Raw genomic sequence first — 15,861 nt, 5'->3', positions numbered from 1 at the left:
ACTTGGAAATATGCCGCCATTCCTTCACAGTCGTTGAATCAAAATCCTAGAATTCCCTTGTAGGACAACGCACAGCAAGTGGACTGCAGTGACTCAAGAAGACAGCTCACCACCACCTTCTCAAGGGCAAACAGGGATGGGCTGTCAATGCTGGCCAGCCAGTGACGCCCAAGTCCCATAAATGAATTTTAAAAGAAAAAAAAAACTCTTGTAAGATTCCGCAAGATGCTTTTTTGGTGAAAAAAAAAAGCCAAACAAACCACCTCCACTTGTTTACGTTTAGAGTGATATTGGCCAGTTATTATGGGTGCAAATGTTTGGACTGGTCCCTGTCCACGTGATAAGGATCTGTGCTTGAGCAGTTCAGCAGAGAGAATCTCATCTTCAAAGGGAAAGCATCAAGATTTAGAGTTCTTTCTCTCTCTCTCTCTCTCCATTGAGTGAGGTGTACCAGCAAAGCTCCTGCTCGCTGTTTTAACCCACTTTTTCATGTAACTGCTCTCTACGCATGGCCCTGTCAAAGGATGAAAAAAGAAAGCCTTCAAGGTTACTGAAAGGATCAATTTTAAAGCAGTGACTGGAAGCTCAAACACCGGTACAAACAACCAAGTAGTGTCAGCAATGAACTGAATGGGGATCGAAGGAAATGGGAAGATATTAAATTAAAACTCAAAATCCTGTACTCTGACTGGCTCTACCAAACTATATTATCCCTGTGTTTTCCCCCTTATGTAAATCCAGGTCTTTACATGAGTTTGTGTATATGTGTCAGTAGTTAAGAAGGGTGGAGTCATAGATTCATACCAGTAATTCATATTTCGCTGTTATCATCAGTTAAGGGCAATTTGTTCATAACGGTTTTGTTAGTTAAATACATAAACCTGGTGGGATTAGATGCTTTCAATTAAAATTACCACAGAGAGATAGAATTGGATATCTTGGTGGCAATCAAGCTTTTTCACTTTTGAGACAACTCAGTGGCGAGCACTGCTGCCTCACAGCACCAGGGTCCCAAGTTCGATTCCAGCCTTGGGCAACTGTCTGTGTGGAGTTTGTACATTCTCCCTGTGTCTGCATGGTTTTCTCCAGGTACTCCTGTTTCCTCCCATAGTCCAAAGATTTGCAAGTCAGGTGAATTGGCCATGCTAAATTGCCCATAGTGCTAGGTGCATCAGTCAGAAGGAAATGGGTCTGGGTGGGTTACTCTTCTGAGGGTCAGTGTGGATTGGTTGGGCCAAAGGGCCTGTTTCCACACTGCAGGGAATCTAATCTAACCTGGGAATAATGGTTGTGGGTCAGAACAAATGATTGCCCAACACATGCTTCTGTACATCAGAATTTCAGAATTCTCACTTTTGTTTTCATGGTGAGTTTGTGTTGACCATAAACTTTTCCAGTTTATCAAATATATCATTAATCATTCCAATCTTTGGTCACACTGTAGTTTTCTGTAATTATTTGTGGGCAGCACTGTTGCCTCACAACACTAGGGATCAGGGTTCAATTCCCGCCTTGGGCGACGGTCTGTGTGGAGTTTGAACATCCGCCCCATGTCTGCATGGGTTCCGTCCGGGTACTCCAGTTTCCTCCCACAATCCAAAGATGTGAGGTAAATTGGCCATGTTAAAAATGCCCACAATGTTCAGGGATGTGTAAGTTAAGTATACTAGTCTGGGGTAAATGTAGAGCAGTAGGCGAATGGGTCTGGGTGGTTTAATCTTCAGAGAGGTCAGTGTGGACTTGTTGGGCCCAATAGCCTGTTTCCACGCTGTAGGGATTCTATACCATGTCACTCATATCATAGAATCAGTCTGAATTCTGTCCTAGTAACCCTGCATTTGCCATGTTTAATCCTGATCTTTTAACCTTTTATGTAGTTGGGAACAGAACCAAAACACAGTAATTCAAAAGGAATCAAATTTATGGCATTTAAAAACGAATCTAAGTGCTTATGTTTAATCCAGTTAAAAATAAATTAAGAATACGAGGAAAAAAAGCATAGCTATTAATGACAAACTTGTGAGCATTCCAACAATCCAGTCAAATTAAAAATGAAGTACTTTTAATGCAGCCTTCACCCTGTGTTGGGATAGGATGAACTAGATGGCATTTTCTTGACCTTGTATGTTAGCGTGTGCTACATGGCTTAAAAGGTTAAAACCCAACTATGAAAAACAAGTAAAAATTCATGACCAATGGTTCCTTGCTCTTCACGGACGTCCCATGTTACCTATTAAAGGTGTTTCACTCCAGCAGCTTGTTGGGTATGAAACAGTCAGGCTAAACTTCTATCGTGAAGAGAACGGAATGCTAGTCCAGGGTGATCCTTGCAACCTATTTAGTCAATGATACCGTTCCCCATGTTTAACAGTTACTTTAGTGATCCCTTTTTAAAAAAAAGGATTTGTGAATAATCAATGTCAACTTTTCTGAAATCACTTTGGAACTTACCTTTGGGAGGGTGAAGTTTATGTCCTGTTTTCTCGCACCATCCCACAGGGTGAATATCCGATGAGTCAGCATTTACCCAGAAGTCATAGCAATCAGAGTATTTGTCAAAGTGGAGTCTTATTCTGTAGCCACACACCTATAAGGTGAGTTTATTGGTAAATCTCATATTCAGCATCTCAGAAATTTATCAATCAAGTTTCCTTATAAATTAAAATTACATCAAATTGTAAAACAATGCAAATCAGAGTGATAAGACAGGAGGAGAAAGGATTTTGGAATACAATTCTGACACAAAGTTTCCAACCAGTTATCCTAAATTGCAAAATACCATGAGGTCAAGCACTTTGTGAGTCTATAATCTCAGCCCTGCACTAATGTCAGCAAAGAAATTGGAATTGATAGAATGTTATCAGTGAGCAAGAATTTCAAGTTTCACCTTATGTCCCAAAGCAAAATACAACTGTACAATATAAGTATACTTTATTATTCAGCACTAAATACACTAGTGCACACACCAGCATGAACTTTCTATTCTCAGAATAGAAATCATTGGGAACGTGGAATGACAACAGAAGCTTTTTTGTCCCCACAATATATGCCCAGTTATTGTGCAAATGGGCTGCCTATATCACCCTCTTCAATCCACAACTGACAGAAAGGGAAAATATTGCTCTAAAATTTAAAGCTTTGGATGTAGCTGAAAATACCATCAATGCACCCAATTTATGCTAATAGTCTCAAGCCCAGGTTTTTAAAACTGTGGCCAGCAGTGAAGCAATCGAGTTAGAATCTCTGTCCTCATCAGAGCTCCTCAGCCATTTGTATTGCCATGTATTTTAACTCCCTCTCTTTTATTTAAAATAGGAAATACTCAGGAAACTGGTGTATAGAATTTTTAAAAATATATTGCATGTCCTCTGACTGTGCCATCTGCAGATGCTCAATATGTCAATTCTTCCTTTTTTCATGCACACATTCTGCCAAGGTTACACCGATATCTCAGACTTCTGTGTCCTTTGTGACTTGGAGTTTTGTGCTTCTCGAACCAAAACCCCTCCACACTGCAGGCAAGCTTAGCCCAGTTCAACCACAGATTCAGATCCTGGGGCTGTGCTTCATTACTCTTACATGCTACAAGCTCAGTCTTTTAAAAAGAACTCTAGTTAGTGTATCAAAAATAATCTATTCCCATTCCCTTCTGCAAAGAGAAGTATCATAGCTTTTGTTTAAAACAATTTAAACCTTTGCCAATACACTTATTCCTGAAAACAATGATCAAATTACTTTTTATAAAAAAACTAACTGATTTCTGTATTAATTGGGTTTTTGCTGTTGTGTCAAAAATGTATTTGGTTTTAATGGTGGAGACTCGACAGGCCAAATGGCCTCTTTCCACACTATAAGGTTCTAATTTAAACAGAGGTCTTTGATTTAATAAATGTTGTTAGGTACAGGAAAAGTTTAAACCAGGTCCCTCAGGTCTGGTCTGTCATTTGATTAGATCATGGCTAATTTACACCTGAAGATACCCACCATGGTTTTGTAAACGTTAAGACCGCTGACCAGAAACCTATCAATCTCAGTTTTGAAATTTTCAATGAACCTACTTTCAAAAGAATCTCTGTACAAAGAGATTTCGTCCATCAAGTCTCCAACAACCCTTTGAAAACCAACCCTCCCACCCAAACCCACCCCTACGCTTACTCCGAACCCTATCCCCATAGCCCTGTATTTACCATGGTCAATCCACTTAACCTGCACAACTTTGGAGAACTGGAGGAAACCTGAACACCTGGTAGAAACCCTTGTAGACACCAGGAGAATATGTAGTAATTAGTTAATTAATATTTGCAAACAGACTCCTCAACTGGGATGGACTTCCATCTACATTATCAAAACAAGCAATATTCAGCAACTACGCATATCAGAAACTGCAGTCAATGGACATTTGATGCCATGATGAATTTTCAAAAAAAATAAGGCAGACACAAACACCAGTACAATAGAACCTCCACAGGTTTTTAATCTCTAAAATAACAATTTTTGAAAATAAGATTCCAGAAACATAAAAGCTCCAGAAAGCATGTTGTTGCCCTCAAGCTGGATTTACGATTTATATTTTCTGTTTCTATGGCTGAGGAATTTATAAAGGGATTATTGCCCAAAGCTATATCAAGTAGTAAAATAGTTGAAACATAAATTTACTGAAGTTTTATTTCCAAATTGTAATATCCACAAATCACTAACATGTCTATCATTAATGTTTAAAAAAACACATCCGCAGATCGCAAAACGTGACAAGACCGAATTGGAATTGAAATTGAAATGCAGCACTGCAAATCTTTAGAAAGAGGATCTTGTGGTTAATTCCAGGTATCTCCTATGCTATATTTGTAAATACACTTACATATTTCTAGCTACTTTATCAATAAATGCTGTTTGAAGACAAACCTCAGCCACACTAAGAACGCAATACATGGATGGATGTTCGGGGTCAATCCCTTCAAGCTTCATTCCAACTTTAAATCCATTTTTGCTCTGTGGAAATGACTGGCACTAGAAAAAAATGACAAGATTAAGACAAAAATATGCTTTATCTGCTTGGTTATTTTCCACTGGATGATGAAAGCAAAAAGGAGTCTGTTAGCAGACCTCAGGTACTGTACAAGTCAAAAACAGCAAAACATTCCAAAGTACTTCACAGGAGCACAATTAAAAGAAATCTGGTAACAATCAAATATTAGAATAGATGTCCATAACTTTGATCTTGAAGTTCCCTTCAGTTGCAGCAAACAACTCAAAAGAATGTTAGTCTTTATTTAAATAGGTTTTAGGCACTGGAGCAAAGAAGTTGCTTCAGTTGTATAGACCACACCTGGAGAATTATGTGCTGGTCTTCTTGTCTGAGAAAGGATATATTTATCACGGGACAATACAAGGGAGGTTCACCAGACTGATTCCTGGGAAGTTTGGACTGTTATATGAGGAGACGTTGTATAAAATTCTTAAAGGATTGGTGAGAATAATTACAGAAAAAATGTAAAGCCAGGGACACTGCCTTAGGTTAGAAGGCAAGCCTCTTCACAGTCTCTTCACTCAGAGGTTGGTCAATCTTTAAAATTCTGTAGTCCCGAGGCTTTGGAAGTCCAAGGTTCAATCTTACCTTGTTTGGCTAAGTACTAGCTGTATTGAGACTTCTGGCAGATCTTTCACTGTGAGACCCAGTATACCCTCTTGGCATACCTTAGCCAACCAACCTACTACCTCAACCCTATGTTACCTCTGCCTGATTTTTGGCCCATCTTACTGGGTATCATCCCCAGAATAATTTTCACTCTGTCAATATCCCAGAATTGATCAGTACCCCTGGTGCTGGCACCATCTTTAAAAGCTGTTGTGCTCCTGGATAAGGACTGTCACAGTCTGGAGCTACCTTGCATAGTTTCTGACTTTTGCCCCAGTTACGGCAGAGATGGACCTGGAGGTCCTGGTGGACAGGGTGGGGTGCAGGTAGGACCTTCCCTTCCTTCAGAACCAGGAGTGAAAGCCACAATGCCAGATCAATGGGAGCCTGGTCGAAGGTTGGCACCTGTGTCAGGTTAGCCTCAGCATTCTGGAGGAATACGCTGTACTGTAGGAAGAATATGGACCTCCTCCACAGCACAGCTTTTCTAAAGACACCTCTCACACACTGTCTATCTCCCATACTGTACCCACCTCCCACGAAGGCTCATGCTCTTACTCACATCTGCATCATCATCCACCACTCACTGTCATCCATCAAATACTGGAGACCACATGCCCTGTGCTGCCTACCACTTGGGCAAACTTCCCATCTACACCAAGAGTAACAGCTGTATCACACACTAATCTCCTGTAACACCTACCTCTCTCTTAAATCAGGAGGAAAAACAGTGAAAAATAGGGCAGTGAACATCAAGACAGTTACAGGGCTGGAATGACAGACATTCACTCCTCAGGTGGAGGCACTTGTGCCAAAGTGACTGACTGATCATGTCCAAGCCCCTGAATGGGTATCATAAGCTGCCCTCAACTTACTGTACTGGGAGACTCCCCTACCCCCTCCAGCAAGGGGAGAGCCCAGAGTTGCAGCTGTGGTCAGATCGTGAGCTGAATGCATCTCCCTTGGTGTAAAGTATACTTGGAGCAACATCACGATGATAGCTGCCAGCTCAGCCCAGGGAGCAATATTAACATGCAGAAGCATCCTGTAAGTGGATTGGAGATCTGCCATGAGGATTGTGAGAGGCTGGCATGTCAGATTACAATATTCATGGATATGGGGTGCATGGGCCTGTGCCAGTTGAGTCTGACCTGAGAGACTGGTGTTTGAGATCCATCATGGAAGCTTCTTTCGAGCAAGCAGCGAGCTGAAGTCGCCAAGTATGTGCTCTACCTTCCATATTAAGAAACCCCAACACCTTGCTTGCTCAGTGCATTTGGTAAGATATGTAGTCGAATATTAATGAGGCAAGCTGTGGCATTAATGAAGCATTTTGAAACTTGCACTGTCTTGCAAGAATCTCTCATTTCTCGGTAAATGCATAAAAGATGCAGCTTATTGCTCATGATGTCAAGTTGGGCCTTGCCAGACATCTTTTATGATTCTGCCACAAATTCTACTATAACCCACATCATTTAGGCCTCAGTCATTAAGTAAGTTTAAGAGAGGGACTGATAGGTCTCTAGTTATGAGTGACATTAAGGAATATGGGGATAGCTTGAGAATTTAGTGGTTAGGCGTAGGATCAGAGATAAGACAGAATGGCAGAGCAGGCTTGAGGGGCTGAATGCAATATTTCTGCTCCTATGTTCTTACTAGTTCCAAAATCATGAAAATATTGGAGTTTTTTTTTTAATTGTGAGAGCAAGAAGCTTTATTTTTCACATGCCAATACAGACAGTCTCTAATGAAATTGGCCTGGAGGTTGAGAGTTACTCATGCCTCTATATTGTTATGTATCCACAAATACAGTTTATTTTAATGGATGCACCTGTACATGAAGCCCTCAAAATCTTAAGGCACTTTTTGGGGGCGGGGAATGTACAAACATAGGTGCACAATTTTACCACATAACATGCACACATATTTTCGGAGATGTCACTACTTCAGTAGTCATATATCTTGAAACTAACCTCTCTAAAAAGTTTAGTCGGTGCAACAACAGCCTTTTCCTCTTCCAAATAAGATGCCCAACACCAGGCTTTTCTCTTTCCACCAAACGTTAAAGCTGCAGGAAATCGTATCAAACACAAGTTTAGCATGCTTGATATGTATAACGTGCTTTGCAAATTCTTCAAAATAGAAATTGAACTACATGATAACTTTAAAATAGTTAATAAAGATTCATATGCTATTGTCTCCCATAACAAGCATATCATTATCTACTGACAGATATCACACAGTTCTAGGTTCAGCCTAGTCCAGCGTTTCCTTGATCATTCCTCCTATTCACCTAGACACTCTCCACACAAGGGACTACTTAGCATATAATGTTCCAACCAGAACCTCAGACAACACCAGCATATCTCGGTCATAAAATGGGTCAATTTTAACTTACAAAATACGATACAACTTCTACTTTTACACATTACCCCATTTTGTTACATAAGATAGGGTGTAAAATCAGCACCCAGCCCAATCCTGTGGCTCTCCAATTTAGTCGATACTATCTGAATACCAGATTTGAACTCTAGTGACTTGACTGAGTCTAATGACTCTTTCACTAGAGTTCAATGGCCCAAAAAAGCTTGATATTTCTAAATCTGCATTAAAAACTGCTCAGTTATCAGATATTTACGGGTTGCACCTGAACCAGAAGGGCACCAATATCCTGGGGGGTAGGTTTGCTAGCACTCTTCGGGGGGGTTTAAACTAATTTGGCAGGGGGATGGGATCCGGACTTGTAGTCCAGCAAGTAAGCTAGCTGTGTGTCAGGATGTCCAAGAATGTAGGGAGGCTGTGGAGAAGGTAGCACTGACAGGGACTACTTGCGGACACAGAGATGGGCTCAAGTGTGTATACTTCAACGCAAGGAGTATCAGAAATAAGGTGGGTGAACTTAAGGCGTGGATCGGTACCTGGGACTACGATGTTGTGGCCATCACGGAAACATGGATAGATGAGGGACAGGAATGGCTGTTGGAGGTTCCTGGTTACAGATGTTTCAGTAAGATTAGGGAGGGTGGTAAAAAAGGAGGGGGGGTGGCATTGCTAATTAGAAATGGTATAACGGCTGCAGAAAGGAAGTTTGAGGGGGATCTGCCTCTGGAGGTAGTATGGGCTGAAGTCAGAAATAGGAAAGGTGCAGTCACCTTGTTGGGTGTTTATTATAGGCCCCCCAATAGCAGCAGAGATGTGGAGAAACAGATTGGGAAACAGATTTTGGAAAGGTGCAGAAGCCACAGGGTCGTAGTCATGGGCGACTTCAACTTCCCAAATATTGATTGGAAGCTCTTTAGATCAAGTAGATTGGATGGGGCGGTGTTTGTGCAGTGTGTCCAGGAAGCTTTTCTAACGCAGTATGTAGATTGTCCAACCAGAGGGGAGGCCATATTGGATTTGGTACTCGGTAATGAACCGGGACAAGTGGCGGGCTTGTTGGTGGGTGAACATTTTGGTGATGGCGACCACAATTCTGTGACTTTCACCTTGGTTATGGAGAGAGATAGGTGCGCACAACAAGGAAGTTTTTACAATTGGGGGAAGGGAAATTACGATGCTGTAAGACAGGATTTGAGGAGCATACGTTGGGAGCATAGGCTGTCAGGGAAGGATGTGGTGGAAATGTGGGACTTTTTCAAGGAGCAGATACGACGTGTCCTTGATATGTATGTACCGATCAGGCAGGAAATAAATGGTCGTGTGAGGGAGCCTTGGTTGACGAGGGAGGTTGAATGTCTAGTAAAGAGGAAGAAGGAGGCTTACATAAGGTTGAGGAAACAAGGTTCAGACAGAGCAGTGGAGGGATACAGGATAGCCAGAAGGGACCTGAAGAAAGGGATTAGGAGAGCTAAGAGAGGGCATGAAAAATCCCTGGCGGATAGGATCAAGGATAACCCCAAGGCATTCTATGCGTATGTGAGAAACCTGAGAATGACGAGAACGAGGGTAGGTCCGATCAAGGACAGTGGTGGGAGACTGTGTATTGAGTCGGAAGAGATAGGAGAGGTCTTGAACAAGTACTTCTCTTCAGTATTTACGAACGAGAGGGACCGTATTGTTGAAGAGGAGAGTGTGAAACGGACTGATAAACTAGAAGAGATACCTGTTAGGAAGGAAGATGTGTTGGACATTTTGAACAACTTGAGGATAGACAAGTCCCCCGGGCCTGACGGGATATATCCTAGGATTATGTGGGAAGCAAGAGAGGAAATTGCAGTACCGTTGGCAATGATCTTCTCGTCTTCACTGGCAACTGGGGTGGTACCAGGGAGAGTAGCGAATGTTGTGCCCCTGTTCAAAAAAGGGAATAGGGATAACCCCGGGAATTACAGGCCAGTTAGTCTTACTTCTGTGGTAGGCAAAGTAATGGAAAGGGTACTGAGGGATAGGATTTACGAGTATCTGGAAAGACACTGCTTGATTAGGGACAGCCAGCACGGATTTGTGAAGGGTAGGTCTTGCCTTACAAGTCTTATTGAATTCTTCGAGGAGGTGACCAAGCATGTGGATGAGGGTAGAGCAGTGGATGTAGTGTACATGGATTTTAGTAAGGCATTTGATAAGGTTCCCCATAGTAGGCTTATGCGGAAAGTCAGGAGGCATGGGATAGAGGGAAATTTGGCCAATTGGATAGAAAACTGGCTAACCGGTCGAAGTCAGAGAGTGGTGGTAGATGGTAAATATTCAGCATGGAGTCCAGTTACAAGTGGAGTTCCGCAGGGATCAGTTCTGGGTCCTCTGCTGTTTGTAATTTTTATTAATGACTTAGATGAGGGAGTCGAAGGGTGGGTCAGTAAATTTGCAGATGATACAAAGATAGGTGGAGTTGTGGACAGTGAGGAGGGCTGTTGTCGGCTGCAGAGGGACTTAGATATGATGCAGAGCTGGGCTGAGGAGTGGCAGATGGAGTTCAACCCTGCCAAGTGTGAGGTTGTCCATTTTGGAAGAACAAATAAGAATGCGGAATACAGGGTTAATGGTAGGGTTCTTGGTCAGGTGGAGGAACAGAGGGATCTTGGGGTCTATGTACATAGATCTTTGAAGGTTGCCACTCAGGTGGATAGAGTTTGTAAGAAGGCCTATGGAGTATTATCGTTCATTAGCAGAGGGATTGAATTCAAGAGTCGTGAGGTGATGTTGCAGCTGTACAGGACTTTGGTTAGGCCACATTTGGAGTACTGTGTGCAGTTCTGGTCGCCTCACTTTAGGAAAGATGTGGAAGCTTTGGAGAGGGTGCAGAGAAGATTTACCAGGATGTTGCCTGGAATGGAGAGTAGGTCGTACGAGGATAGGTTGAGAGTTCTCGGCCTTTTCTCGTTGGAACGGCGAAGGATGAGGGGTGACTTGATAGAGGTTTATAAGATGATCAGAGGAATAGATAGAGTAGACAGTCAGAAACTTTTTCCCCGGGTACAACAGAGTGTTACAAGGGGACATAAATTTAAGGTGAAGGGTGGAAGGTATAGGGGAGATGTCAGGGGTGGGTTCTTTACCCAGAGAGTGGTGGGGGCATGGAATGCGCTGCCCGAGGGAGTGGTAGAGTCAGATTCATTGGCGACCTTTAAGCGGCATTTGGATAGGTACATGGATGGGTGCTTAATCTAGGATAGAAGTTCGGCACAACATCGTGGGCCGAAGGGCCTGTTCTGTGCTGTATTGTTCTATGTTCTATGTTCAATGTTCTATATTATTAAACCTATCAACACTGACTTTCCAGTTTCTGTGTAGCAGAGGTTAGACCCATTTTAAACAGCCTTGTAGAAAAAAATACATATCCACACTGAGAGCTAATACAATTAAGGTTATAAACTGCATGTATACAACACTACAAATATGGGTTTGTTACTAACATAAAAATATCAAGGAGTTAAATTAAAATTACTACTCTTCCTTTCTGCTGTAACTGTCTCTGTTTACATTTCATACTTTTGGGAACTGAATGAAGCTGATCAAGACAAAATCAACATAAACTATTGCGTACATTCATATAGAAAACATCTACATGAGTCTAAATATCCCATAATATTGACTACATCAACTCAATCACAGTAACAATAACATGTGCACATATTCAATTCTAAACATCTTCAGCATATATACCAATTATTCCTAGCTATCAGTTCTAAAGTAGGCTCACTATATTTGAAACAGTAACTTGTTTTCAATTCAAAAATGATGCGCGATCTGCTGAGTTTCTTCAGCAATTTCGGTCTTTGCTTGATACAGTCTTTGTTCAACTTGCAGCTTCAATTATAAACCGAATTCATTTTGATTACAAACTATAATCCTCAAGAAACAACAGTGGTAATAAAATAATTACCAATTTCTTTTTGTGCATTATTTTGTTTTATAACAACTTACTTTGCTTCAATAATCCGGAATCACCTTTTCTTTTTCTCCGTGCTCGGACATGGTTGTTCTGAGTTATTTTCAGCACCTTCAGCTCTCCTTGTTTTTCTTCCTAAAATTACACAAATAATATTCTGTTCAACCAGTCTCAAAATTACACTTTACTACATCCATTTGGCTTGGAAGGTTCAAGCAATCTTAAATGGAACAGCATGGTTGCCAGTGGTTAGCACTGCTGCCTCACATTGCCAGGGTTCAATTCCAGCTTGTCTGTGTGGAGTTTGCACATTCTCCCAGTGTCTGCGTGGGTTTCCTCCAGGTGCTCCCATTTCCTCCCACAATCCAAAGGTATGCAGGTTAGGTGAACTGGCCATGCTAAATTGCTCATAGTGTTCAAGGATGTGTAGGTTGGGTGCATTAGTCCTGAAGATTCCTGAAGAAGGGCTTATGCCCGAAACGTCAATTCTCCTGCTCCTTGGATGCCGCCTGATCTGCTGCGCTTTTCCAGCAACACACTTTTCAGCTCTGATCTCCAGCATCTACAGTCCTCACTTTCTCCTCCCTGCATTAGTCAGGCGTAAATATAGGATAACAAGTTTGGGGAATTGGTCTTCTGGGTTAGTCTTCGGAGGGTCGGTGTGGACTTGTTGGGCCGAAGGGTCTATTTCCACACTGTAGGGATTCTATGATTCCAGGGATTCTAAATGACATGTCCACTGGTAAACAGAGCATCATCCTACCTAATTCACAATCTGAACTATCCTCTTAAACCAGGGACAAAAATAAAAACTCAATTCAAAAGAATGTTTTGTTTTCCCAACTCATTCCTCTATACAGAGTTTATCTTTTTAAGAAATGTTGCACAGGTTGGGCATACATTACTGGAGTTTAGAAGGACGGTTGGTGATCTCTTATTGAAACAAAATTATGAAGGGGTTGACAGGGATACGTACTCTGAGATGCTTCTTCATGTGAAGAGACTGAAACTAGGGGACAGTTTTTATCATCACTTCTTTAACACATAAATGAGATTTTCATTTGCTCTCTGGGTCATAAGTGTGTGCAATTTTCTTCCCTAGGAACCAGAGAAGGCTTTATTCAAGGCTGATTCAGACAGTTTTGTAACAGACAAGAGAGAGCCCAGAATCATTGGAGATGGGACAAACAGAAAGGAGTTGAGACCACAAACAGATAAACCAATTTCATGGAAACGCAGAGCAAACTCAAAGGCCTGAATGGCCTATTCTTCTTCCTGAATCCCATGTTGCTAACCTTTGATCACATTCCTTCCAGTCAAACCCAATCAGAGACATCAAAGCATTCCTTATATAAGCACTGTGTAATCAAATTATAGAATGATCCCAATTCTTAGGCTGTCATTCAGTACCGTAGTAAAATTTGCCATCAGTAGTCAAAAGTCTTTTCCCCTATCCCTCTGTAATAAACTTTCTCCAAACAACCTTTTACAAGCAATTCTTCAATAACTACTATTCACAGGTTTTAGGAGAGTGGAAGGAATCAAGAATACCAATGGAAACAAGCAAAAAGTCCATTACCACATTCAACTTTCTCACATGTTCATTGAAATTTATCTTTATTTCCCATGCTGACGTTTGCATTGAAATTGAATGTGGACAGCAGCAGTGCTTTGAGCATACTTCAGGTAGCATCCTGATGTCAAGCTGAGGTACAAATGGATGGAGCACGCACTACTTAAAGCAGCATACTAGTAATTCTTAAAGGCACCATGGCAGACAAAGCAGAAACTCGAGCGGTCAGCGGCCAGCCCATTTGTGTTCACTTACCCTAACAATGGTTATTTGTGCCCTTTCACTACAGATTAAAGTGTGAATTGACTGCAGAGCAGAGCTGTAAGAATTTCAACCATCCTAAATTGTGAATTGCTTTTGAGTACCGTCTCAATGCTTGCAACTCACAAGCATTGAGCAAATATTTGGTGACAAATAGCTTGGGATTCCACCAAACCACATAATTGCTAAGTCTGTCCATTCTCTCAAAGTCTGCTTGCACTTCAAATCACACAATGGCTTCATAGCACACATGAAGATGGACATTTTTTTTTAAATGTCCATCATTAAGTAAAACATACTCAATTCAACTTTCCTAATAACATAATATTTATTTGCCAATGGAATATCTTTCAATTCAGTCAAGCCAGTCACTGATGATGCAAACAGAAATTCAAAAAGCTGCTCAAGATAAAATGCTTTAGAGCTGCAATTTAAAAAAAAAATTTAGATTTTAATATTAGTGATTTTCTTTTAAAGAACCTGCAGTTCTGCCAAATACACTTACGATTACACATTCATTACAACTGTTAATCAAAAGGGCAAAAAGGTTGGCAACACTATCAACGTTAATTTCTCTTTTGATTTTCAAAATGGATGTTGCTCAAAAGTATTTTCCCCATCTCTCTGTAACAGATTTGCTCCAAACAACTTTTAATAAGCATTTCTGTAATTACTCCTATTCCTCATATGGCAGAACAGTAGCAGGGATCAAGAATACCAATGGAAACAAGCAAAAAGTCCATTGCCGTGTTGAACTTTCTCATATGTTCATTCATATGTCTTTATTTCCCATGCTGAAGTATTCTTTGAAAATGAATGAGTACAGCAGCAGAGTACTTTGTGCACGTTTCACTTATGGAAGTGGACACATTTCAAATTGCCTCACATGGTTCGATACCATTTGATAATAAAGTTGTGTTCAGTTTTGTTAACAAACATCTCTAATATGTTACTCTCTTTAGAAAGCTGTGGCAGTAAACAAGTTAATACAAGAAAGATTGCTCAAAGTTGACTAATAAAGAAGTCAACTCTAATGACTCAAGGCCTATGTCAATTTGCAGTCACAAATGCAATTTTTGATACATAGTACCTGGAAGTTCAGCAGCAGTGCCAAGATTAAATAAGACCATAAGACATAGGAGTGGAAGTAAGGCCATTCGGCCCATCGAGTCCACTCCGCCATTCAATCATGGCTGATGAGCATTTCAGCTCCACTTACCAGCATTCTCCCCGTAGCCCTTAATTCCTCTAGACAACAAGAACCTATCAATCTCGGCCTTGAAGACATTTAGCGTCCCGGCTTCCACTGCAGTCCGTGGCAATGAATTCCACAATGAATAAATTTATCAGAAATAATTACTTTGAAATGCTAACTGCACAGTTCCAATGGCAAAGTTTAAATGTGACCAAGATTTTCACAGTTTTTTTTAGAGGGGGGCAGATGAATTAAGAGGATTGTTGTATCATTTGTGATCCACATCCTGACATAGTGATTTGAATTTGATCTTGCAAACATCTAACTAAGTATTTAATCACTAGTGAGGATTGCGCATTTTAAAAATAAATGCCATGTTCAAATTTAAAATCAATGCATTTATTTCATCCATTGTGTGTTGCATGCATGTTACTGATGTCATTTGCTACATTACTCATCCTAGTGGAATAAGTGATTCAGTGACACTCTGTTGAGAATCACGCTTTAGAGCTTGGTTTGCATATTGAGAAGGCCACGACATTCAAATCAATCATGCCTAGTTATGCAATTGATAGCACACATCTGCTGGTTTTCTGGCTCTTCTACTGTCTTTCAAGTAGAAACTCCTGATGGTCTGTATGTGGTGCCACTTAATAATCAACTATGGTGTCACTTAACTGATTCTGGGCATAGCTTTAATGTGGCTACTGAACTGTATCAAAGCAGAACTTTGGCTAACTACTCAGGATAAGAATTCTGCCTCTGGGATACATCATATGTTCGCCTAGTACCTTGAAGGTTGTCGAGAGAGAATTGCCCATCAGTGTAATCCTGACCCCGACAGTTGTAACAAGCTTATTTATTGACTT

The 15,861-nt window shown here is 41.0% G+C and overlaps 1 protein-coding gene across 1 annotated transcript in view; it reads right to left on the bottom strand.

The window, feature by feature from the left end:
* The window catches only part of l3mbtl3 (L3MBTL histone methyl-lysine binding protein 3), a 172,953-nt gene that overhangs the window by 106,812 nt on the left and 50,280 nt on the right, over positions 1–15,861 (bottom strand). Inside the window, exons 6-9 of the mRNA XM_072556048.1 lie at positions 11,999–12,098; positions 7,609–7,703; positions 4,903–5,007; positions 2,452–2,587 (exon numbers count right to left, since the gene is read on the bottom strand). Of these exons, the coding sequence (XP_072412149.1) occupies positions 2,452–2,587; positions 4,903–5,007; positions 7,609–7,703; positions 11,999–12,098 (436 nt within the window). The remainder of the gene's footprint in view (positions 1–2,451; positions 2,588–4,902; positions 5,008–7,608; positions 7,704–11,998; positions 12,099–15,861) is intronic.

Source organism: Chiloscyllium punctatum, chromosome 3, assembly GCF_047496795.1.
Source record: "Chiloscyllium punctatum isolate Juve2018m chromosome 3, sChiPun1.3, whole genome shotgun sequence".
Classification (NCBI taxonomy): Eukaryota; Metazoa; Chordata; class Chondrichthyes; order Orectolobiformes; family Hemiscylliidae; genus Chiloscyllium; species Chiloscyllium punctatum.
This window is presented reverse-complemented; position numbering and strand designations above follow the sequence as displayed.